This window comes from Thunnus albacares, chromosome 22, assembly GCF_914725855.1.
Source record: "Thunnus albacares chromosome 22, fThuAlb1.1, whole genome shotgun sequence".
Taxonomy (NCBI): domain Eukaryota; kingdom Metazoa; phylum Chordata; class Actinopteri; order Scombriformes; family Scombridae; genus Thunnus; species Thunnus albacares.
Window position 1 is genome coordinate 6,561,653 of NC_058127.1, and position 26,364 is coordinate 6,588,016.

A 26,364-nucleotide genomic window follows, 5' to 3' on the forward strand; every position below is an offset into this window, starting at 1 on the left:
ATTTATTTGTATTGTGTAAATCATTTTTAATCTGGAAATCTGGCACTTGAAAAGTGCTATATAAATTAAATTATTATTATTATTATGATGATTATTATGTTCAGTGGAGACTGTAGAAGATGCCATAAATGTCTGTAGCTGTTTAATGAGATGAGTGACAAATATATTACAGTGATTATGAAGCAATATTAATCAATTTAAAATATATAAAATTAGGTGATATATTTTTAATTGATATTTTCACATCCCCCTCACATATTTTCATTATTTGTTTACTCAAAATACAGTAAGTTTGTATGAAAAGTTAACGTGTTATATATATAATATTGTCTATTGTAAGTATATACATAAAGTATATATATATATATATATATATATATATATATATATAACATTATAGAAGTACTATAACTATAACTATATACTGTATATAGTTGAGACTGTGATAGACATGTCACAAATGTCTGTAATAGACTATTTGATGAGTCAAAATGAATATATTACCATGATGATAAAGCTCTAAAGGTTTTGTTTCAAGTGAATTGATTTTATAATTTTTTTTTTCTTTCAACCTACCCCCCAAATATTTCCTCACCTACTCAAAGCAAGTTTGCAGGTAAACTGAGTGAGTTCTGCATATTCCAGCCTGTCAAATACAACAAACTCATTGCATTAGATCTCATTAAAATATTGTCTTTAAAATGGCAAAGAACAACTCACATTCATTTTGGATTTTAAATTGTTGTAGCTGTTTTCCAACAAGTTATTTCTGAAAGCACATATTTTCCTCAAAATTGCCATAAAAGCTCATAATTAATAAACATCCTGAAGAGAGAAGGATGTGTGTGAATTAGATTCCACTGCAAACGTTGTTGAAATCCAGACCATTCAATAAATTAACCGGAAATAAAAAAAAATGTAGGAGTGACTGGTGTCTCACTCCACCTCCACCTCTTGTGAAATAAGTCAACACTTCCTCTCGTAGTTTCAAAATAAAACAATACTATAAAAATGGACGTTGCTTTTAGCAAATAATAAACTGTCAAGTCTTATTTTGCTGCATATTTTACATAATGAAACCATATTTTATTTATTTATTTTAGGACGGTCACTGTAGTTGTGCAAACGAACTTTAAAGGAGATGAATCATGCATTTTTATTTTCTAGACAACATGGTATTACATCCGGTGTCATTCTAACTAAATCTGTCTGACTTCACTCTGCTGGTTCGTGCTGCTGTCAGAAGAGGAAAAGTAGAAGCAACAAAAATCCAAATGGAGGTAAACAATCATTTAATAAATTAGATTATGGACCGTAATTGGAGACATGCAGTAAACAGAGAGTCTGTCTCACTGTACATTTGTGCTGACATGAAGAATGACAGGAGGATTTTCAGCATGGTTGAGTTAGCTTTGTTTTGCACACCTGTCAGTCAAAAGAGATCAGAGTCCATGCGGTGATTAGAGAGCTGCAGGGAAAGTTGTAAATCCCACTTTTATACCGTTTTGTTGTTGCAAATGAAAGAAATTTTTATTGTGCAGTTTGTGTGAACTTGGAATTAACTGTGTGCATGTTGTGGTGGAGGAAGTACTCAGATCTTTTACTTAAGTAAAAGTACCAATACGGCAATGTAAAATACTCTATTACAAGTAAAAGTCATGCATGAACTGAATACTTACTATTAAAAAGTAAGTAAAAGTACATAAGTATTATGAGCTTGATGTAGTTAAAGTATTGCAGTAAAAGTAGTGGTTTGGTCCCTCTGACTGATATATTATTATATATGACATCATTAGATTATTAATACTGAATCATCAGTGTTAGAGCAGCATGTTACTGTTGTAGCTGTAGCTTTATATACAGTTAGCTAGTTTAGTCCAGTGGTTCCCAACCTAGGGGTTGGGCCCCTCCAAAGGGTCAGCGGATAAATCTGAGGGGTCGTGAGATGATTAATGGGAGAGGAAAGAAGAAAAAACAAAGTTCTGATACACAAATCTTTGATTTTTGGTGAAATATTGGATCATTTGAACATTTATTGAAATGAAAGCATGTGAGAAGTTTAGAGGGAAAGATCACTATTTGCTGCAGCTGTTAACAACTCATAGACATCTGAAATGTGACCCCGACTACACACTTTTTTTCAAAAGCCAAAAAGGTTGGAAACCACTGGATTCATCTTTAACAATGTGTTATATTTTAAAAGCTTGTTATATTACCTATTGTGTCAAATCTTCATCTGGAAAGTAACTAAAGCTGTCAAATTAATGTAGTGGAGTAGAAAGTACAATATTTCCCTCTGAAATGTAGTGGAGTGGAAGTATAAAGTAGTATCAAATGTAAATACTCAAGTAAAGTACAAGTACCTCAAAATTGTATTTGAGTAAATGTACTTATACTTGTAAAGTCAGTGTTACTATTATTATTAATGCATTAATATGTAAGCAGTATTTAATGTTGGTCCAGGACAGGCTACTTGGTTTTTGCCAGTTTAAAGTGTTACAATACATCATATTTCAGGAGCTTATTCATATTTTGTTAATAAGTTCTTCATTTCTGTCTCTCAGCCCCAAAAGAAGTTGATCAACTCAGTGGACGGCTGTGTGGACGAAGCACTCTGCGGCCTCGCCAGGGCCAGCGGGGGCCTGTCTCTGCTGAAGGGCCACAGGGTTGTGCTTCGGTCCGACCTGGACAACCTGAAGGGCAAAGTGGCCCTGCTGTCAGGAGGAGGGTCGGGACACGAGCCTGCACACGGGGGTAAGACTCCATTCATGCATGTAGGCTACACACACATACAGAGAGTTTTACTGTCATCACATTTTAAAACTGATCAAAATCAGCTTTTATTTCTCACACTCTCTCCTCCCCCATCCTCCTCTTTCTCTCTGTCTCCAGGTTATATTGGTGCAGGTATGTTGTCCGCAGCAGTAGCAGGTGGAGTATTTGCGTCTCCACCTCCTGCCAGCATCCTGGCTGCCATTCTCTGCTTGCACAACGCAGGTACGCTGCTGTTTTGTCTTTCCACGTTTTTAATTTTTACTCACTTGTTTATACTCATTGTGTTAAAGTGGCTTCAGTGCAGGAATTTTCAAACACTATAATTAATAATTAAATGAATAAATAATGAAAGAATAACAATCCTCATCCCTTCCCAGGAGCGTCCGGGGTCCTTCTCATTGTGAAGAACTACACCGGCGACCGCCTCAACTTTGGATTGGCCGCAGAACAAGCCCGTAACCACGGCGTCTCCGTTGACATGGTGATAGTTGCCGACGACTGCGCCTTCGACCGCCCCAGTAAGGCCGGGAGGAGAGGCTTGTGCGGCACCATCTTCATACACAAGGTGAACAACAGCAATATGAAGTGTGGAAGTTCATGCTTGAGCTTGGAAATAGTAGTTTGACAATAATAGATCTTAAATCAAGGTCCACTTACTTGCTTTTTAACTTCAGGCTTTTGCTTATCCCTAATCCAGATAGCTAGAGGGTTAGCTAGAAGGTTAAAAATTGGTGAAATGGTCCTTTTTAAAGAAGTCCAGTATGTCTGTATGAACCAGATTATACTGCAATGGGAGAAGAAGATGGGATTCTGCCTCCATGTGTCTAATCTGTTGTTTTTATAATTATTAAGTGATCATATATTGTTAAAAAATAAACATTTTTGCAGTTTACAATAACCTGCCTTTAAAAATCTGGTCACACTTTCTCTTTTTCTCTCAGCTGGCAGGTGCCTTAGCAGAAGAAGGCTGCTCATTGGACAAGATCTTTTCCAAGGTGACGGAGGTCTTGAAGGGGATTGGTGAGTCTCCTTCACCTGCTCATTTACGTACTGTTCCGTGGCTACTGGGATAATTCTCATAATCATACATTTTGTTGTTGTTGTTTTTGTATTGCAGGTACACTTGGCGTGAGTCTGTCTCCGTGCAGCGTTCCAGGCTGCCTGCCTTCTTTTGACCTGCCGCCAGGAGACATGGAGCTGGGACTGGGTGAGGGACGATGAGAGGAGGAGAGGAGGATGGAGAGAGGAGGAGGGAGAGGTAGACCGGAAGGACAGACCAGTATAAGATTTTAGGTCTACCTATTCTGAACCAAATATAAGTTCCTGTGCAGATACATATGCCAGAATTATAAAAATATGCTTTTTTTATAATGTTTTATTATTAATTTACATATAATTAGGTTTAAATTCAGACATGTAGACCTATTTATTTACCACAGGCTTTATTGTTCAACTGTAGGTTTAATATGTTAGCTCATGCTAGCTAACTGGAGGTGTAGCTAACTGGCGGTGTAGCTAGCATGAGAGCAGCTTTGACAAGACTGTTACTGAAACTCTTACGTCTATTTATTTACATTTTTGGGAACTAAAAGTGCCTTTTTAAAGAGTCAGTTCCACCAAATTTAAAATATATTTGTACTTTTCCCCAGTGGTATCTAACCATGCATATTTACTGTATCTGTCTCCAACTCAATACAATGGAGGTGAATGGAGTTTCATTTGACATTTGAAAAAGTCAACATTACCTTTCTTTTTAGAAAAAAACACGTTAATGTAGATAACAATGTCCCTATTATGCTTTGAATGTGAGGTGAGAAACTATCTGCAGTCGCCACTAGTTTGTTTTTTGTTATTTTATTTGACCCTTTAATATATTAAACCAATTGATTGAGTTTTCCTAATGACATATTAGCAGTGATACTACAGTGTTTGTAATAAAAAGGCATTTTCCACCTATAGTACATGGGGTGTTTTACCCTTTTCTGGAAGCAGAGTTATTGGTTTATGACAACTTTTGCACAACTGGGTATGACAAGTAACAAGCTTTTCCTCCATGTTTGTTTGACTTTGTGGCTCCAGTGAGACCAAACTAGTATTCTGCTGTAAGAAAGGTATAGAGAGAACTTATAAAACCACATCTAAGAAGGATGAAGGACTGAGAGGATGAGGGAGAGAGTTGTAGCATGTTTACAGGTGTTTTTCATCCATTGCAGGAATCCACGGTGAACCTGGAATCAAAAGGTCAAAGGTGAGTCAGACTCAGATTGAGCTGGTACTAGCCCAAATCTACTATCTATGTGATTCCATTTACCCTTTTTCACTTCTTCTTTTTGTTAGTTTTATTAACTTATCTTCTCAATCAGGTGGCGTCTGCAGATGAGGTGGTGAAGACAATGATAGATCACATGACCAATCCTGACAGCCAATCACATCTGCCCCTGAAGTCTGGTACGTTTAGTGTAATCTATTATATCTTTTAATTATATTGACTTTAAGTGTATGTAGCCACAATTTATTTGAACTCAGTGTGTGTGTCCTTCATCCTTGATACAGGAGACAGTGTGGTTGTGTGTGTGAACAACCTGGGAGCTCTGTCGTGTCTGGAGATGGCGGTGGTTACAAGAGCTGCCATCATCTGTCTGGGTAACTACAGCGTGTGTTTGTTTGTATGGATACATTCGCTTATCTGTGTTCACGTGTTAACATGCATTCTAAGTTTGGACCTTTTTGACCTCCATTCAATGGTCAACATCTCTGAGGAAGTTGTGGAATGTGATTGGCGGTCTCTACGGTTACAGAGAGTCGTGGGATGGTGGTTTCCAGGGTGATGTCCGGGTCGTTCATGACATCACTGGAGATGGCGGGAGTGTCGCTGACGATGATGAGGGCCAATCAGGAAATACTGAAACTGTTTGGTAAGACTGCACACACACACACAAACACACACACACACACACACACTCACACACTTAAACTTCTCCTATCTCATCCAGATGCTAAGACCGGCGCCCCCGCCTGGCCAAACCTCAGCAGTGTTTGCGTGAGCGGACGCAGCTACATCACAGATGCTCCAGCCATGACCACGCGGCCTCAGGACACCACTCACCCGGAAGGTCAGTTTCCTAGGTTACGTACTGTGTATATATGTAGTGTATTATTGTGTATTATGTGGTGAACTTCAGTTTATAGCTCACCGCCATCTTTTCAGTTACTGAAGCCTTAAAATTCAAAAGGCAGCTGGTAGCCTAGTCTGTAAGCCTCAATATCTTAATAACTCAATAATGTTTAATACCAACAGAGGCATTAAAATGTAAAATTTATTTTGTAATTTAATTTGTATTTCTACAGAGAAGTTTATTCATTTCTATTTCAGGATATCTGCAGGTCTTAAAAAGCCTTACATTTTTTACTTTCCTAAAAAAAAAGCCTTAGAATATATTAAAAAGCCTTTAAAATAAATATTTTTCTCTTGCCTGCCATAGATAGTAATGTAAGTTATTTGACTGTTAATTTGACTGCAGGCTGTCAGTAGATGTCATACATCTATAAGCTAAAAGGGTGTTTGCATATTTTCTGTCAACATCCTCAGACCTGTTGCAAATATTGTCACTATTGCTCACTACAGTAGTCGAAGCTCATCAAGTCATAATAGGCAAGAGTCAATTTTAGCCAAAATCCATCCATTTCTGCTGCTTATCCAGGTCTAGGTTGCAATAATTTAATTTATTGTATCGTTGGGAATCATTGTTATATACTGCTTGGAAGTACTTGAAAAGAGTGTGATATAATAAATAATTCTTGACCATATCGTGTTTTTGCATCATAGTTTCATACTTTGTCCGGTGTGATTGTGAAACAGGTGTTAAATTGGTTTTTAAAAGGTATTAAAAAGTCTTAAATTTGACTTGGTGAGCCCTGCAGAAACCCTCTATTTAATTCAATACTGCCATCTTCTGGCCAGTAGAGGAAGTGCAATTTAATTTATCATAGTCCAGTGCTTGTTGCCCTTGTTAATCCCTTGTCATCCTTGATCATGTCCCTCATTTACTGGAGGATATCATGTATTATAATGGCACATCATGTCCTCAACTTCCCATGTTGGAAATCTTACATTTATGTCTCATAAGAAAAAACCTATAGTATGTGTGTTTTTTTTTCTGCTAGGACCACTGAGTCCTGTGATGCGTAAGGCATTAGAGAGGGTTTGTTCAACACTGTTGGAAAAGCAGGAGGAACTGAACTCCCTGGACCGCGCTTCCGGGGACGGAGACTGTGGGAACACACATGCACAAGCTGCTAGAGGTAAGAAACTGTGTGTGGTGCCAAAAAATACATAAAATATGAAGACAACATGCAAAAACAATGAACAGGCATATTAAAAAAAAATCTTCTAACATACTCACTCAGCCATTCAGGAGTGGCTACAGCATCATGTGGTCCCTGGTTGCCCCGGGAAACTGTTATCAGTCCTCGCTGGATTGGTGGAGGAGAAGATGGGCGGGTCTTCAGGAGCAGTAAGTTTTCCTCTTAATTTGATAAGTAAGATTACACACTGATTGACAGCTCACACACACACACACACATCTTCATGTGTCTCTCTCAGTTGTACAGTCTGTTCCTGACTGCCGCGGCCGGTCATGTGACCGAGGGGCGAAGCGACGCCTTAGCCTGGGCCAGCGCAATGCATGCTGGGACACAAGCCATGAGAAGGTACTGGATAGTATTGTAACGTCTGTGTGCATTTTGATTCATCCATTTGAGCATGTTGTTGTGGGAAATCCTGATAGAGGGCCAATAAATCTTCAGGTCACCCACAACTTAAACTCAAAACTTATAAGAGAAAGACTCAAAGAAATACACTGGAAGTTGGTAGAGTTCAATGTGAATAGGTTTACTCTGCATAAAGAGCAAATACAAAGCAAACCGAGGCCTTGATCCCGGGATAAAGCACCTAATGAAAAATCATAAAACAGTAGATTATATACCTCTCATAACCCCTCCTTATGTGGCGCTTATTTGCTGAACCCCACCTTGTTTGATCTTAAGACTTTGGTAATAATCCAAACATGACTCATCTCAGAAAACAATGCTGTCTCAGACTTCTCTAACATGTATCAGTTGCACTTCGTATCTTCCACATTTCTCCCAATACACATGGCCCAGCGGCCTTCGCTCATCACACACAGAAAATTAAAACGTGACCTCACTGATCCCCCCCTTCCGAGTTCCCATGGGAACTATCTCTTATTGACATAAATGTTATCTTTGTACAATTACCGGCCTATTCATGGAAAGGCAGTTTTCCACTACAGTGTTGTTTTTTTTGAGAGAGAGTGAAAATGTGTCTTTTTGTTTTCCTTTTCTGCGTCTTTTGATCATATCACATGAGCTTCATCAGTAGATGGAGATTGCCAAGTTTGTTGTGGAGGTATAGATCTTTAAATTTCCACTTTTTCTGAACACTTTAAGGACTTCTTATCTGTGTTTGCTTAAAAACTGATGATCAAAGTTCATTCTTGACCTTTTAGAAACAGCAGCTCACAAAACAACTCACCATAAGGCCCATTTAGTAGTTGTTCCAGAGCTTTCGATCATATCACATGAAAAAATCAGAAAAAGAAATATGTAAAAGCTGAATTGAAAAACATCCCTGTGTGGAGTAAACAGATATGATCCCAGAAGATTTCCAGACATTCCAACAGAAACTTAAGCATCACCTTATTATTTTAATAGAAGCATCTATGCAGTATATTACTTTTTTTTTGCTGCTGAATATAATGTTAAAAGTTTGCCAGAATCACATTTAGTGCTGAAACAATGAGTTGATTCTTGGATATGTGGATTTGGCAGAATATTAATTGATGAAACTTTCTCAAATGTGAAGTTTGAGGCTTTTCTCTGTTTCTAATCGTTGTATTTTGTACATTATTTGGAGACTAAAGACTCACTTTGGGCTCTAGGAAGTAGTGATGTGCGTTTTGTCATGAATCATTCTAATTTTGTTGGACATACAGTAATAAATAATCAATGATAAGTAATTGGAGCCTCACTCAGACTTACACGATGCCCTGACGAGTCTTAAACTGCTTCGATCGTGTGTCAGAAAAGGTTAAGAAACGCTTCACATGAATCTAAATAATCTGTAATGTCAACTGTCTTCCAGATACGGAGGTGCCGACCCTGGAGACAGAACAATGGTGAGTTGTTATCTCATTTTTGCTATTTTCCATGCATTTTTGCCTACTGTTAAAAGTTTATCCTGCTTGATATATTCATTTGCCCGGTTCTCACATCCTCAGTTAGTACTTTGTCTCTTTTTACATCTTTGTTTCTGTTTCATTCTCCAGTTGGATGCTTTGTGTCCTGCGGTGGATGAGCTGATGAAACTGATCACAGCACCACTCAGCGGACAGATGGCTGTTCTACGGACGGCTGTGCAGGTGAAGATAATGTTCAACAAGTAGCGTAGCTTTTATTTAAGCTGTAAAGCTGCTGACAGCACCATCCAGTGCTGCAGACTTTTGAAGTAATAAGACTCAGATCTGCTCCAGAAAACAGCCGAATAACCTTGTATATATGCAGTATGTTTGTACACAGACATGGATGCCTTCTTAACAATGTCTTTATTTCATTAATTTAACAAGTGTAAGCCTCAAAAAAAAGAGTTTTCCATTAACATTAGCTGACACCCACTTAGGATGAAATGACTGTTGCTGCAGGAAGAGGAAAAGCAGTATTTAATCTTTTACTAGAAAGATTTTTAGATAAGTTTCTGGATTCTGCATATATTTTCTCCCCAATTTCATAATTTTCCACATGTTTGTCATCTCCGTTGGAAAGTTGTGCCCTTATTTGTTCGTATTTATTATTAAACTTGTGTGCTATTCTTGAATTATCTTGTCTTTTGCTTTCTTTTTCCATCTGTCATCTTTTTCTTTCCGTTCCCTTAGAAAGCAGCTGTGGGGGCAGAGTCGACCCGTGACCTCACAGCGAGGGCGGGACGAGCCAGCTACATCGCGGCTGAGAGGGTCACCCTGCCTGACCCCGGAGCCGTGGCTGTCGCCGCCATTTTCAGAGCCGTGCTGGAGGCGCTGGAGGCGCAGGAGTAATTCGGAATTCAGCAACCAGGATCTGAGCAGATTATATTGCAGACCACCACACTAACATTGCCTGAACTTTATTATCACAAAATAACTTATTGTGATTAAGTGTTCACTGTGTCCTGGTACCTTTTAAGATTTGACTAACAAGCTCAGAAATACTGTGAACCAGTTTTATCTTAATTGCTGCTTTCATACTAGTGATAATTAATTTTGAACAGCCGGAGAGTTTTGTATAAGCAGTTGAATCATGAATTGAACATTCCCCAGTACTAATAATTAAATACAAATAGAGTTATATTATATTATGGTGTTTGTATAGAAGATTTTCATAGTTAATAATCTTCTGCACAAGACAACTAGACTTCACCTACAGTGTTGACTGTATTTCAAACATTTCTAATTAAAGAAGGAAATGTTTTATACAAAAATAGTGTAGAATAAGTCATACTGTGCATGGATTAAAAGCACTTTAATAGTGAAACAGTGTTAATTCTGTCAAATAAAATAAAATTTTCACACGTGTATATGTGTGTGCGGTTGGTGTGCTTTGATCGAAATTAGACATTTTACATGTGCTTTTTTCTTTGTGGTTATAATGAAAATATCTGTAGATATGAATCTTTTTCTTCTTTCAGCTCTTCTTCTCTTTCTTTTAACTTTCATTTCTCTCTCTCTCTCTCTCTCTCTCTCTCTCAACTTCCAACCCTGCACCAACTTCCTGACACACAAGTGACACGCATACCACTTTCTGCTCTTTAGACTTTGAACACGCCTACACACACACACACACACACATACACACACATATTATAAACCTGCTACGTTAGAAGTAACTGCTTTCAGTTTTAGCGACGCCACTGTACACAGACTGCGGCAAAGGTAATTTGTTTCTTATTGTAATGTGTCTCTGTGTGTGTGTGTATGTGTGTGTGTTTTTAGTGATAAATCATGAAAATCTTTTGTGCTTTCACTTTGAAAGATTGTTGAATTATAGCCACAGTATGTCAGTGAAGGTAGAAACTCTGAAGCTTGATTTCTCCAGCAGCCAAAGCCTAACCAGTTTCCCAACATACCAATCACTTATTTTTTTTCTGTTTTAATGAGCAACACATTTTTTAAAACTGTAGTAATGTTAGAAATTCATCCATGTTCCCTTCAGAATCGACAGATTTCTACCAATTGACATACAGAAGAGTGTCAAAACTCCAATGTGAGACATCCATCATTTGATTTAAGTGCCGTCTACTGTTTTACATTGAAAAATAGCATAAAACCAAAACAAATGCTTTTTGGGGGGAGGAAATATCTGCAAAAAAGAACAATAAAACTCAATTTGATACAATTCGCGGGGAAGTATCGCAAGCTTTGATCACCACAAACTCAAAGACTTAATAATTAGTTCATTAAATCCTAATAAAGTGGTAAGGGGGAGGACACATTAACATTTATGTACAGTTTATAGTGTGAATGCCACAATTTACAGTAGAATGGATGTTTTTAAGTAGTTGAGTACAAAAGATGTGTGACATGCGTTAGACGATGTCTCCTTGAAGCATCTTTAAACATTTATTCAAACACATATGAGTTGAGCCTGTGCGTGTTTTGTTGGTATATTTTTCCAAATTAAATTAAAGAAAAGAACAGTGGCAACTGCCATACTTGGGCCTCCTCACAGTTTTATATTTTAAGATAAAACTCTTCAGTTTTTAAGGCCAATTTCCTGATTCCTCCATGTTAACAGATCAGGAAACAGTGCAAAAGTCTGGTGCAGTCTGGCTGCAACATTTAATTATTTCCAACTTGTGTGTGATAACGCTGCTGAATACAGAAATGTATTCAAATTTTGTATCCTAAATGAGGGCACAGTTACAGATTAATGGCGTAATGAATGCAGACACCGGCTTGGACTGGCAGCTACTATGGATTGCCATGGGTTGGCGCGAAGATGCTTTCAACACCTCTCGTCTGTTTTTCTTTGTCTAATGTGAAAAAATCATGAAATTCTCATCACGATCTGTCAGAAACCTTTGTGATGTCTTCAAAATGCATGTTTGTTCTTGCCAGCAGTCCAAAATCCAAATGACATGACATGACAATGAGCAAATTGTCACGTTTGAGAAGCTGAAATAAGTGAAAGTTAATCGTTTCAGCTCTAGTTTGATCCAGTGACGTAAACTATGATAAAAGTTGCACCTCCAAAATCCACCTCTTAAGACCAAAGAACAGAAGAAGAACAGATGAGTTAATAAACACCAGGATGGAAAGAAGAAAAGGATGGACTTTTCCTGGGTTTTATGTCTTTTGCTATCAGTCACAAGCTATCAGTTGTTTTGAGAGCGGAGCGAGACGTTCAGCCTGTAGGTTATAGCTGTTGAGTGACATGGTGACCTTGTGGTTAGAGAAACACGATGTAGTCGTAGGTTTGATCCATGAAACAGCTGATCATCAGTCTTTTTTTCCGCATCCTGTTCTGTGGTATCTTGACTTTAAAGGGGAACTCCACAGATTTTACACATCGTAGGTCTGTTTCCAGGTCTTAGGGAGTATTGCTGCGTATGTGAAAAAAAGTTGTATAAAGCCTTTTGTGGAGAGGGAGCGGCGTGAAGTCGCTACTAGCATAACCCACTCAAATCTATGCAGTCGAGTGCATTGAGTTGGGTTGAATTGTGGGCAATGTTGGCACCAGGCTTTGCAAGGAGGAAAAATAGAAAAAAAACGATGATATCTCTGGTTCTGCTGCATCGATTTTGATCCTTTTTAAACTGTTGTCGAGTGTAATGCTAATATCACACACAAATCTACTCACGCCATCATTTACTATATTGTTCTGTTATTGCTCACAGCTCTTCAAACAGGAAATGTCTGCTTTCATGGTTTTGCTCAGCCACCTGTTAACTCAAAAAAATAACCAAATCAAGGCCCCAATTGTCATGGTGACATAAACCGACAATACCAGGAAGCTGTTAATCTATATCTGATCTGTTTGATGTCTGCATCAAACATTCATCTTTATCTGTCGTTCTCTCTATTTTTATACTAATTCACTTTAGTTCAGCGTATTCAGGTTACATTATATTTTAAAGAAAGTTCACTTTATTCTAATAATTGTCTTTATATGTCTTAGATGGAATTTGCCTGCAGTCATGTTGTTTGTAATTTGAGATCCGATGGAGCAGGTGAGTGCTTTGATTGTCATTCATTTAATAATTACAATTAAAAAATGTCTGATCCTTTCCACTGTGTTTTCATATGCTGGTATGTTGTCATTGATTTAGTATGTTTAATTACAGTCCCTGTTTTAAAGGATACGGTTGGTGTTTTTTGATATTTTTCTTATTGTCAACAAATCCTACAAAAAGACCAAAACCAATAATGTCTCTGAATACTTCCTGACTTCCCCACCCTGTCTGTGGCTCTCACCCCCAAGCCCATCGGTTCATACTGAAGACAGGACACAAGTATATAATACTTATATTTTTTTTTGTTCTTTCTTTCTTTTTTGTTTGTTTTTTTAAAGTCTAAGTAGTTTCCTAAAAGAGTCGGGAACTGTAGTTTTTGTGCATTTGTTGGGGACTATTTTCATTTGTTCATACCTGATAAACTAGATACAGCACTGCTTGAAAGTTTGTGAACCCTTTAGATTTTGCTCTATTTCTGCATAAATATGACCTAAAATGTGATCAGATTTTCATGCTTTATCCTAAAACTAGATAAAGAGACATCAGTTAAACAAATGAGTCAAAAACCATACACTTGTGCATTTATTTATTGAGGAAAATGATCCAATGTTAATTGCAAAAGTATGTGAACCTCTAGGATTATGAATTTATTTGAAGAGGAAATCAGAGTCAGACATTTCAATCAATGGGATGACAATCAAATGTGAGTCTGGGAGGCCCTGTCTCATTTAAAGAAGAGAAATCTGGGTCTTCACTGTCTGAGCTTCACAACACTGGTTTGAGGAAGTGTGTCATGGCTCCAACCAAGGAGATTCCTGCCTTAGACCTTAAAATAAAAGTTGCTGATTCTCACTTAACTGGAAAGGGTTACAAAATCATTTCTTAAGAGTTTGTACTCCACCAGTCAACTGTCAGGCAGATCATATACAAATGGAGGACATCCAACATATCCAACAAGAGCAAGGCAATAGTCCAGGAGGTCACAATGGATCCCAGGGTAACATCTAAGAAACTAAAGGCCTCTCTTACAGTGGCTACACTCAATGTTCATGAGTCCACCATCAGGAGAACATTGAACATCAGTGGTATATACTCTCCAAAAAGAACATTGCTATCGTCTACGGTGCGCTCAAGACCACGTGGATAAGCCAGAAGGCGATTGGAAAAATGAGACCAAAATCAAACTTTTTGGCTTGAATGAGAAGCATTATGTTTGACGAGCAAACGCTGCATTCCAGCATAAGAACCTTAACCCATCTGTGAAACATTGTGGCGGTGGTATCATGGTTTGGGCTGCTTTGCTGCCTCTGGACCAGAATGGCTTGCAATCGTTGATGGAGCTATGAATTCTGAGTTGTACCAGCAAACTCTACAGGAAAATATCAAGGTATCCGTCTGCAAACTGAAGCTCAACAGAAAGTGGGTCATGCAGCAAGACAACAACCCTAAACACAAAAGTCGCTGTGCCAAAGAATGGTTAAAGCAGAAGAAAGTTAATATGTGGAACGGCCGAGTCAAAGTCCTGACCTTAATCCAATAGAAATGCAAAGAAGCCCACCAACATCCCTGAGTTGAGACTGTTCTGTACGGAAGAAATATTATAAAAATCCTCCAAGCTGATGTGCAGAGCAGATAAACAGTTACCGGAAATGTTTGGTTGGAGTTATCGCTGCAAAAGGGGGCCACACCAGTTACTGAAAGCAAGGGTTCACATACTTTTGCCTCACACAAACATGTAATATTGGATCATTTTCCTCAATAAATAATGGATTCATTTTAATGTTTTTGTCTCATTTGTTTAATTGGGTTCCCGTTATCTAGTTTAGGGTTAGGGGTTAGGGTTGGGGGGTTAAGGTTAGGGTTAGGGTTAGAGGGGTTGGGGGATTGAAAATGAAATCTGATCATGTTTTAGGTCATATTTATGCAGAAATAGAAAAAATTCAAAAGGTTTCACAAACTTTCAAGCACCATTGAATATCAGGCTTAAGAGACACAGACAACACTAGTTAGTAGGATAATTTAATTGTTGGTTTTGGTCTTTTTATGGGATGTGTTGACAATGAGAAAGATTAACAGATTAATCCTCTCGAGTTAGATGGATGAAAGTTAACAGTTTAAATTCAACTGTCTAACATCTCTTTATCCTGGATTAATTGATTGATATACAAGGAGCAGGCACTAGGCCCATTCCCTAATGGTTGCTAGAACCAAAAAGTGTATTTAATTTGGTTATTTGTTCCATTTAATACACTGTAGCTTACTGTACTAGTTTTTAAGTACCATGAATGTGCCTTAATGAACTGATTTTCACAGCATCCACAGGTGTTTCTGTAATCGAGCAACAGTATGACAACATAGTGGCTGTTAAACAGCAAGAAGGTAATTCTCTCTCTCTCTCACACACACACACACACACAAACACTCTCTCTCTCTCTCTCTCTCTCTCTCTCTCTCTCTCTCTCTCTGTCTCTCTCTCTCTCTCTCTCTCTCTCTCTCTCTCTCTCTCTCTTTCTCTCTCTCTCTCTCTCTCTATATATATATATATATATATATACCTATATGGTCACAGACACACCACATTGATAAAGGTCAGCATGTCTGTGCCGTTGTTCTGTGTTCTCTGTGTTGTGCTGTGTTCAACACATTCTCAAGAGTATTGTAGTGAAATAACAGGAAAGCATATTAAGTAGTAACGTACGTGTGTGTGTGTGTGTGTGTGGGCATGTCTGCAAGTGCAAGAGACAGACGCACAGAGAAGCACAGTGAAGAAGATGTACAGATGTAAAGATAGCAGTTCAAAAAGGGAAAGTCCACACATAGGTTGTAAGACAAACTTAATTAACAAAAACGAAGTGTTTGACCTTTGAAAAATTGTGGCAATAATGCAGATAAAACTGAAAATCCTCCATTTTTTTCTAATTTGTACCACCAACTACAATGAGCCAGAGTTTCTCACCATTAAAACATGGTCCAAGTGGATATAAGGAAGATAAAGTGTGTCAACATTTTATACTACGCACTAATACACAGTATATATCTTACAAACTGTTGTAGTGTACTGTTTTTACAGTTAGTAGTCTATACAAGAAATACATGTACTTTTCCATTTTGCACTGGTAAGAAATGGTGTACGGCCTTTGACGATTAGGTGTCAGAGTTTTTCAAAGATTAAATCGCTTTTGTTTGTTTCTATGTGTAGTTGTCTCACCACCAAGTTTTTGCAGCTTCAAGCAGCTTACATTTCCTTTCTGTACTGTATTGAGGGACAACGGTGCCCATCAACATCACAGGCCTGATAAGAAACTAAGCATGTCACATACTGACAATTTTTGTGTTTACTCAATTCAGTTGGAATTTGCATTTGAGGTCTTCCCCCCTTAGTTTACAGTTGCTTCGCCCAAGCTTTCCATTCACACATGGCACATATGTGGTTTACAGTAACAGGGGAAGATTTACAACTGGAATTTTTTTGTTAATTTTGGAACAATGGGTCCTTGACTTCAGACAGAGGTGGACAAAATCAATTTTGAGCGTCTGAAATGACTGTCACTGGCAGCTGTAGCAAGTTAATTAAATGTTGGCTCTATGAGTTGGTTGAAAACTGAATCTCCGGCTGACTTTTTTAATATTTCCAGCTGATAAATAGTGAAACCCTGTAAAACGAAATATACACTTGATGGCTAGATACATGATATAATTTTCCACCGTAGCTAAAGCTACAGACAAAAAGTCAACATATGTCATGTTCTTGTATTGCACTGTAGAGATAATTAGTTGTAGTATAGGCTGTTATTGCAGTCTAACATAACCATGTTTGGCTGCTTAGCTTACTTGGACTAGCAAGACAAACGTAAGATTTATGCTTTATTGTTCATATTTTAAAACAGTATGTTTCACTTTTAACATTACAAGGCTTCAAGGAAGAGGATGTGTGGCAAACTTATCTCAGATTGGGGTTCAGCCGTTCAAATTAGTCAAATCAAGTAGATACCTTTCAACGTTACAGTCTTTTTAGTGCCAAAGTCCCTCTTTTTATTACTATACTTCCACCGCAGCTCAACAAGGAAACACAAAGAGGGAATTTGATGCTAAACAGACTGTAAATGTGGCAGATATCCACTTGATATGACTAACTCAGACTGCTGGAACCTCATATAAGCTTCAGATAAACCTTATAATGCATTTTGACACAGCTGTGACTGTGTGGACATGCTGTGGATTTTGGTGAATATTTTATTGATGTTAAAACATAGCATGATCTTTCTCTCTTAAGGTCCAGTTCCTCCACCGCTGCCTCCTCGTCGTACGAGGAAATCTCGGCCTACTTCTCTGCCTCTCCCCCCTCTTCCCTCTTTCTTGTCTCCACCTACCCGTGTCTCCCCCCCTCCTCCTGTCCCACCCAGAGGTGAGTTGTCCCTCCTCTCCCTCCCTATTACTCCCTAAATAAATCATTAATGTTTCAAAGTGATTTATGGTTGTTTTTATGAATTCCTTTATTGTATTCAGTTGACAAGCCGGAGGGAGAAAACAGACTAAAAGCCAATGTCAACGTTGTCTCGCTCAGTATTGGAAAACTGGTCAACATCAGTGAAGGTTAGACGGACAAACACATGTAATCACACATGCCTGTTCTATCTTTTCTTTTCTTTTTTAACTTATCTTCTTTTTTCTCCTTCTATAATCAGCGTCAGGCTTGGAGAATTTCCAGAGCCCAGTGAACTGTGGGAAATGTAGTGCTGCCTTGTCATGTCTGAGTTCTATACAGAAGAATGTGAGTTGCAGTTTATTCAATGCATTAATTTCTTCATCAAACAATTCATTTCTTTCTTTCTTTGTTACATTTTCTCTACACTATAATGACTTTTTCCTTCTTTTATACGAAGTATGTTTCATTTTTCATATCAGTTAAACAAAGCTGGTCAACATGAAAGTCAAACATCTCTCCTCCTCCTCCTCCCTCTTGCTCAGGTATGGGTGTGTGAGTTTTGTGGACATGAAAACAGCGTAGATGACAGAGAGAGTTTGAAGAGAGTGTGTATTGGTCAGCGTGCAGGTGTGCGCAGTGATGACCTTTACCTGCCGAACCAGAGCGATGACGACTACCAGAACCTGGAGAACACACTCGTCGTGTTCTGTGTGGACATTTCTGGCAGCATGAGCGTCACAACAGAGGTGTGTGTGTGTGTGTGATTATCCAACTTATACTTGAGTATTTGTTTTGGAGAAAAATAAATGTCAATTATATATAATGTGCGAAGAGAGATGTCAGTCCCAACTCATCTTCCTGATGTATTTTCTTCACCTTAGGTTACATCAAGCAGTGGATCTCAATCATATATATCCAGGCTAGAGGTGGGATGTTTGTTTGGTTTAGTATGGTGAATGAATGAATTAAAATCTATAAGGGGTTGTATACACTTTCTACCAACTGTATATTTTGTTAAAAGACAAAATATGTTTTTGCAGGGTATCCAGGATGCCCTCCAGAGGGCGCTATCATCCCTGTTGCAGCAATCCCCTCACAGGAGAGTGGCTCTGGTGACGTTCAATGATGAGGTATAGGCACTTTCTCCATTTTAAAATGCAGTTATTAATTTATAATTTAAAGGTAGAATAAAGGAAAAAAATAATTGTAATGATCCCTGTAAGCTGCTGTTTTTTTTGTTAGATTGTGATGCATCATTTAAATGTAAATCTATTTACTCTATTGCTTTTTAAACATATAATTTATGATGATTAAATGCTGAAAAGGCCTATAGTTATTCTACTGGCTTACTCCAGACCCCACAGAGAAGTGGTTCCCAAACCGCATAGGGGGTCACAGAATGACTTATTTCTCATTTTCTTGCTCTTTTCTTGTAAAAAATACCGGATACTTTTGCCTTATTGGGCCTCTGTAATCATTTAAATGAATCAGTCTTTGGTTGAACTTCTCACTACTCATGCCCACAGTAAATTTTAATCTGTGATGAGGAATAGCAAAACAGATATTGATGTGTTTTCAGTTTGAGTCACAAGCCAAAAAAAGATGTGAACCACTGCTATGTAGTGAGGGGAGGAAGCAGATAAAACAGGAAATACATGACAGATGACAAATATCTTTATATTCTATTGCATAAGCACTTATGATACTTATAAAAGATTGAACTAAGGGGTAAGGAAGGAGTGTAAATCTTGGTGTTTTAGCCGTAAAAATGTCACTCAGGTTTACGATGAATATCAAGGTATAACTTGCAACTGCTAAAACCTGAGTTTTACCTCAATCCAAGAACAGATACCAAGAAAAACCTTTTAACAGACAAGAGATCAGAGCATACAAAGAACGCCAAGACTGTTAAGACTGACAGGCAACAGAAGACATCGTCATGCATCACTCGACTCAATGACTTCCTGTTTACAATAATGATTCGTCTTCCTCTGTTATTTTTTTTTTTCTTTTTTTGTTGCACTGTGGATGACAGCAGATGGTTTCTACTGAAGGGAGGAAAACACCATAAATATCTAAGATCTCTTCGACTTATGCACTGATATTTTTTTGATCCTCGTTTTTGTGAGAATATAAATCAAATGTTTGACGTTTTTTTACTTGCGATGAGGGTTTTTTTTACTTTTTACATGAATGCTGTGATGCTCAATTCTCATGATACTCTAACCTCATCCTGTTTTTTTTCCCTCCCCAGGTGGTTATATATGGCGATGGTACTAGTACTCCTCTCACTCTCAGGGATTGGGCGTTGGTTGACTATGACCATATATGGCAACAGGGTATAGCTTACCCTATCCCACACTGTATAGCTGAGACCTACCAACAACTAATACAGAGGGTCAAAGAGTAAGTGACGATGGAGTATAGTTTTGTTCCTTCGTGTATGTTTGTGCACAAAGTTGTTAGGTTAAATGCTCCTCATACAGAACTGGAATCTCTGTTTTTAATGTTTCTGCAAATCCAGGCTCAGGGAACATGGGGCTACGTGTCTTGGTCCTGCAGCATTAGCCTCGGTTGCCATGGCATCAAGATACCCCGGTTCAAAGGTGAGTGTAAATGAAAAGCTATTTTCTTCTTTTTAAAGGGGGCGTATACATGCCTTTGGGGATATTCTATTATTTTTATACCGTTATGATGGTGGATTATTCCGTTAAACATGGTGAAAGTCCCTGCAAGTCAAAAATTGGGGTTTCAGCCTAATCGCTTCATTGCAAAGTAACCTCTACTTCCTCTTTGTGATGACATCAGATTGTTCAAGCATGCCCACAAACAGCCATCCATTCAGTAGGCTTTGTTGCCATCGTTTGTTCATGTTGTCCACTCACATATTTCGGATTGGAGCTGGCCAATCAGAACAGAGATTGGCCAGCTTAAAGAGACAGGAGCTAATTCAGCTTGTATCAGACAGAGGCTGAACTGAGGGGCTGCATAAAGAACCAGTACAAGATAAATAAGGAGTTTTTTGTACTGTAAATCATGCAAAGATATTCCAGGAGAGCCCCAGAATATAAACCTGGAAATGTGCATGATACGTCCCCTTTACGGCAAAAGTTACAACCTGATGTCCACTATTAACATCAGTTGCAGTTTGTCATTGTGTCAGCTGAAGACTTAAAGGACCATACCAGTGTTTTAACACATTAACTTCAAATTATATTTCTTTTAAATTACTACTAACTGGTATTTCCCAATGATACCGTACAGCTTTAGACTCACTGTACCATTCAAGCAGCCACTGGTTTCCATTCATTTTATTTATTTAACCTTTATTTAACCAGGAAGTCTCTTGAGATGCATTATCTCTTTTACAAAAATCACATCCAACACAACAAAACAGGATCTAAGAAAATAAAAGGGAGATAAAACTTGACTATTTAAAACAATTACAGTCCTTAATGAACCATTTTTCATGCTAGTGAGATATTAATATCAGACAACGTATAGTATACTTCAGAAAATGGTTGGCAGTTACATAAAGTAAACACAACTTATATGTAATTTAACACAATAATAGGCTGAAACATCTAAAAGCACTTGGTATGTTTGTTTCACAGTGAACAAACCATACATGTAAACAATTATAAGTATTATTATACCAGGTGTCTGAGTAGTTGTCATTTTATCAGACTGAGGCTATCGAACATCTTTAGAGTGATGCTGCCCATGTGAAAACCACCAGTTTGGACTGGCAACTGACAGAAAACGCATGGGGACTTGTGGGTAATGGAGTTCCTGATCTTCTGTGTCATGCAGGTGATTTTGTGTACTGACGGCAGAGCCAACATCGGACTTGGCGAGATGGAGCAAACTTCGTCCCTATCCTCCTCTCACCTTACTCCATATTTCTACAAACAGCTGGCTCTACAAGCTGTGGAGAGCGGGTGAGGACACACATTTTAGTTGTTATTTTGACCATTCATGTCTTGGTTTTGACAATATTGCACAGCCTTGTTTGTAATGCAGTTGCATGTTACACTGTGTGCAGATACAATTTCATTAAATAAAAAATCTATAAATCATAATTATAAAATAAATCTCTAAAATATGTTTTCCTCTGTCAGGGTGATAGTATCAGTAATGACGTTTGAAGGGACAGACTGTCGCCTGGCTGAAGTTGGGAGACTGGCAGACAGTACTGGAGGACGGGTGAGATACACCAGTGGTTCCCAACCTAGATCACTGGATTACTCTAAGGGGTTGTGAACAAAAAAATTGAAAAAAAAATTTCTTACCCACATTTTTTCCCCCAAGCTTTCCTCTAATGTTTTCTTTATTTATTGTGAATTACAACTGTATTTTATCTGCCCAAGCCTTAAAAAGTTATTCAAATGAAACAAAATAAGTTATTTTTCATTAAACTGGTAGATAATGCAACTAACATATTGGTGGTTTTGCATGTTTTAACAACTAATTACACACACACTTTTTTATTCTTTTTTAATTTTTTAAAAATCTTTGTTGACATTTTCCAGTGCACACCATAAGTTTTAACATGTTAGTGAGTTTTATAGATTGATTTCCCTCCAGGAAGCTACTGGCTTTAGTTCAGTAAGTTATGAATGTCAACTTGCTGAGACTTGGTAATCTACAGCAGTGGTTCTCAACCACTTTTTTGGCGGACTGGACCCCCTGCATATGTCTGTAAATGCCATAGGATCTTTTTAAAATATATATTTTAGTATTTCACAGACGCCTTGCAATTACACCTTGGACCACTAGGGGTCTGACGGACCCTGGGTTGGGAAACAATGATCTACAGTATCACAGAGAACAATATTTCACCTGTATTTAGTTTCAGTGTTACACTCTCTCAAATAGTGCATTTGTAAGCAGGATATAACAGGATTTTGTGGGATTAAACCAATTTTCCTGTTCCAAAAGACTCTTGTGTTGACATAGCATAGTGAAATGTAGCCAAATAAATTACATATTAAGTATATTGTTTGGTATATAAATAGATGTAAGTGAATATAAATGGTATGAGAGGTGTGTTATAAGGTGGTCTAAATAACCTTGAATTATAAAACTCAGTTTCATTTTATAAATCTTTGTCCTTCTCCCGTGCAGGTGAACATCGTCAGCATCGGCACCGTGGCAACAGAGATCCAGTCAGCTTCCATGGACAATGTCCTCGCAACAGGAGTCACAGCAACGCTGCTTGCTTCTGACGGAGTGTGAGTGGCAACTGGCACCAAAAATACAGGAAGTTTTCAGGTTATTTTGTATGCAAACTTCCCAATGATGAGAATATAGACACCAAAAGCGTCCATATCTCTGGTTGACTGCTCCATGCTAACATTTTAGCACATTAGCCTTCACTAAAAAGATGTTTAATTTAAGCTATATAACATGGTGTATTTTCAGTTTAGATATGCCAAAATATGCTCTCACTCTCTTCCTCTCTATATCCTCACATCTTATCCAATTTTACCTTACTTTCTCTCTTTCCTTGCAGGTATTTTCCCTATGTGGATGAGAATAATCACAAACTGGTGTTAGAGATCGGGAATGTCACAGAGGGGCTGGAGCTCACCTTCCAGTTTGCTGTCAAGCGAGAGTTTAATGAGGGTAAGACCAGTGGGATACAAATAAATCAACTTTGACAGGTTCTGTCACACTCCAACTGTGTGTGCATTGTGTTTAGAAACCAATTAGTAGCATAAAACAGACTGTTTTCCAAATATACTGTATGATATGTGTGTTTGTCAGTTTTTCTCCGGAGGAACACACTTCCTTTCCAACTCCAGCTGAGCTTCAAGACCAGAGACCGACAAAGAGTCACACGTATCATCACTGAACAACGACCAGTTACTACCAGCAGGTAAAACACTGAAGATCATTTAACTCCATCGACTACCATAGACTAGCCTCAAAAAATTAAATAACTGAGTTCATGCTTATTAAACTGTTGAGAAAAGTCTCATAATAACATGGTTTCTGCTTGATATTAAAGTTAGCTAAGTAACGTTACACAGGGAGGAAGGCTAGCAACATGGCTAACTCACCTTTACTGAGGTAACTGTGTGTGCTGTCTTGACAGCAGCTTGTAGATTTGCACATTTTGCTCCCAGTGCTTCACAAACTGTCCGTGGCCTTCCAGAGATTTATAATACAGGTATTTGCCATCACGTTAGTGTGTGATCTGTACTGAGATGATGTCTGGCTGATGCAGGAGAGCTAACGTTAGCTAGCTAACGTCTTCATTTCTTCATTTCAGATTATGAATTTATGATTGGTGCTAATCATCAATTAGACAAATGTTATTTAAACAAACCAAGGTAAAACACTATAGGGCTGGAAATTAAACTTGCAATACTTTTGCAGTATCGACTTGATTTTTTTTTTGTAGTAAAGATGATCAAAAACTCATGGTTGACTCCGAATTCTGTGTTAGATTCTCAAAGATGTCATCTTGATTAGATATGTACTTGTTTAGTTATGTTGGTTGTATACAGTATTCTTCTTTTTTGGTGATGCCACAAAAAGGTGTCTATACTCAAAGTAAAGTATTGTAAAAAAAAGTATATAACAGTAAGAAAACATGTTAAAAAACTAAATAATTTGTCTGTTTTTTTCTCATCTCCATGTCTGTCTATGTGAAGTCGGATTTGGGCCGGTAGCCTCAACATGGCGGTACTTGGCGTTCACTGTGCTCAGCTCTGTGCCACTTTAACCATGGAAGGCCGGGTGCAGGAAGCCCAGAGTCAACTGAAAGTACAGCAAGACCTGCTCAAACAAATCAGGTAGGACACTTGGAGCCCTTTGATCCAGGTAGATTTCAAATGGTTGCGTTAAACCTCTTGTTCCTTTTATGATAAGTCCACTATTTCCCAACTACACAACCTTCTAGACATTCTTTCTAAATTATTAAAATCATAAATAGATTATTTCCACATATTACATATGATAACAAACAATATATGAGAGGAAAACATACAGATTTTTTTTTTTTACACCAATGCTTACAGATATTTTTTCTTTGTCTTGCTCAAATGGCGTGTGTGTGTGTTTTGTTTACATAACACTGTGGGGACCCAGACCTGTCAGCCCACCCACACTATAAAGACTCTGACTTAGTGTGTTTGTTTGATTAATATGACATTGTGGGGACCTAAAGCTGTCCACCTTAAGATTTTAGGGTTATGGGTGGGTATGTAGTTTTGATGGTTAAAGTTACTGTGTGTGCGTATGTTTGTGTGTGTGTGTGTGTGTATATGTGTGTTGTTGGTAATACAATTCCTCTTTCTGCCTTTCCCATAGTAAGCAGAGGCCAATCGAAAAGGAAGAGAGTATCTATGGCAATTGGATGAATACCATGTCAACAATCTGTGATGACATCACCACAGAATCCTCGGTAATTATACGCTAAATTTGTCAATAAAGGCAATTAATTGTTATCCAATAGTTTAAGGGTCACTCTGTAGACTAGGAAGGGTCCAGGGAAACTGTTTAATCAATAACAGGACTTAAGGATTAATTATGTTTGCAGTCCTAGGATATATTCAAGAAGATTATATACACATATATATTTTTAAAAAAATGTTTTCTAAATATATGTTTAAAAACGTATTTTAAAAAATGTATGGAAAATTTAAGCCATGAGCGAATGAACAACTGACCCATTTTTGGTGCGGCTCTGAACACAATATCGCCATCTTGTGTTGTTTTTTTGTTTTTTTTTTACAGCACTCTAGCTCATAACTCCATCCAAATAAACATGTGTGATTTTTAATGAACAGTTAACAGTTTTTTGTGCAATTGCAACATATGCAACGACATATGCAAGTATCAACTCAAAGTGATACATGTGGCACAATCAGTGGATAAGTTTTCCAAGAAAGGGTTTCGGTATTCTCCAAGACACAGATAAAACATGTATAATTTACACAATGTTGAAAATATGTTTTATATGTGTATGATATACTGTAAACATTAGTCTTCTTGTCCCTGATCTGAAAACCTTTAAACAAGGCCCACAGATGGGACGCATATTTCACAAAACATCCCTTACTCTCTGTAGGGTCTCTCTGATGAAGCAGCTAAGGTGGTGTACCAGATGAAGAGGGCGAGCAGTGTGAGCAACTACATCAACAGCAACACAGTTGAGAGCCAGAAGAAGAAAACTAGGAAGAAAAAGGCACTTATGGAAGGAATGTAAAAACAAATCAGTCTAATCAGTCCACAAATATGAACACTTGATCATACTGTATTTGGCCATATTGGCTTACAACTTTTTTATTGGCAGTGGAACTAGAAGAAGATCATTTGTCATAGATATAACTATGACTTAAAGGTTAGAGTTATGACTACAAAAAGTGATGACTAAATGTGATTTTAGTTTAATTCTCAGTCCCTCCAGGATTTCAGAGTTTTTTGGTATTTTTTGCGACCAAAAATGCTTGATTTTGCAGCGGCTTTTCTCAAAAATTGTGATACAATTTGCAATGTTTTATGTGCTCTTTTTGCAGTAAAATTGCAGGAATTGGCAAAAATTGCAACCAAAGAAAAATTTTTGTAAATACCACTACCAGTGAAGAGTCATATGTAATCACTTCGATAAAAAGCATACTGCATATCACATAAACAAATATATTTCAGTGCAAATTCTGAACAAGAGAATCATGTTATATGAAAAAGAAAATACTGTACTTGAATTCCAATATCCCTGCTGAATGCGCTGCAATGACATAAGTTACCATGACATGAAATGCAACAGTTCATCTAAATCACAAGCAGTCTGTTGATTTGGCTATTTCATGTGGAAAAGTTGCAGTAATTTTGTAAAATTGCAAGCTCTTGTAAATATTGGTCAGATTTCTTG

General features: G+C 37.8%; 2 protein-coding genes across 2 annotated transcripts; both read left to right on the plus strand.

Moving 5' to 3' along the window:
* Window positions 1-1,176: 1,176 nt before the first annotated feature.
* Window positions 1,177-10,402, plus strand: tkfc (triokinase/FMN cyclase). Its single transcript, XM_044341191.1, has 17 exons — window positions 1,177-1,280; window positions 2,565-2,754; window positions 2,893-2,997; window positions 3,153-3,340; window positions 3,717-3,795; window positions 3,893-3,982; window positions 4,989-5,023; window positions 5,139-5,223; window positions 5,329-5,418; window positions 5,574-5,690; window positions 5,769-5,888; window positions 6,940-7,077; window positions 7,183-7,289; window positions 7,379-7,485; window positions 8,939-8,972; window positions 9,123-9,215; window positions 9,726-10,402. The coding sequence occupies exons 1-17, from the start codon at window positions 1,275-1,277 to the stop codon at window positions 9,882-9,884; spliced, it is 1,743 nt and encodes a 580-aa protein (XP_044197126.1). The 5' UTR covers window positions 1,177-1,274; the 3' UTR covers window positions 9,885-10,402.
* Window positions 10,403-10,660: 258 nt separating this feature from the next.
* si:dkey-9k7.3 (circularly permutated Ras protein 1) lies at window positions 10,661-26,165 on the plus strand. The gene is made up of 19 exons (XM_044341897.1): window positions 10,661-10,757; window positions 13,003-13,054; window positions 15,371-15,436; window positions 17,331-17,462; window positions 17,564-17,650; window positions 17,743-17,828; window positions 18,026-18,229; window positions 18,365-18,409; window positions 18,524-18,613; window positions 19,738-19,889; window positions 20,008-20,089; window positions 21,297-21,424; window positions 21,605-21,689; window positions 22,611-22,717; window positions 22,999-23,111; window positions 23,253-23,364; window positions 24,146-24,286; window positions 24,804-24,897; window positions 25,564-26,165. Exons 2-19 carry the CDS (start codon window positions 13,003-13,005, stop codon window positions 25,699-25,701), a joined length of 1,914 nt encoding a protein of 637 aa, XP_044197832.1. The 5' UTR covers window positions 10,661-10,757; the 3' UTR covers window positions 25,702-26,165.
* The last annotated feature ends 199 nt before the right edge of the window (window positions 26,166-26,364 follow it).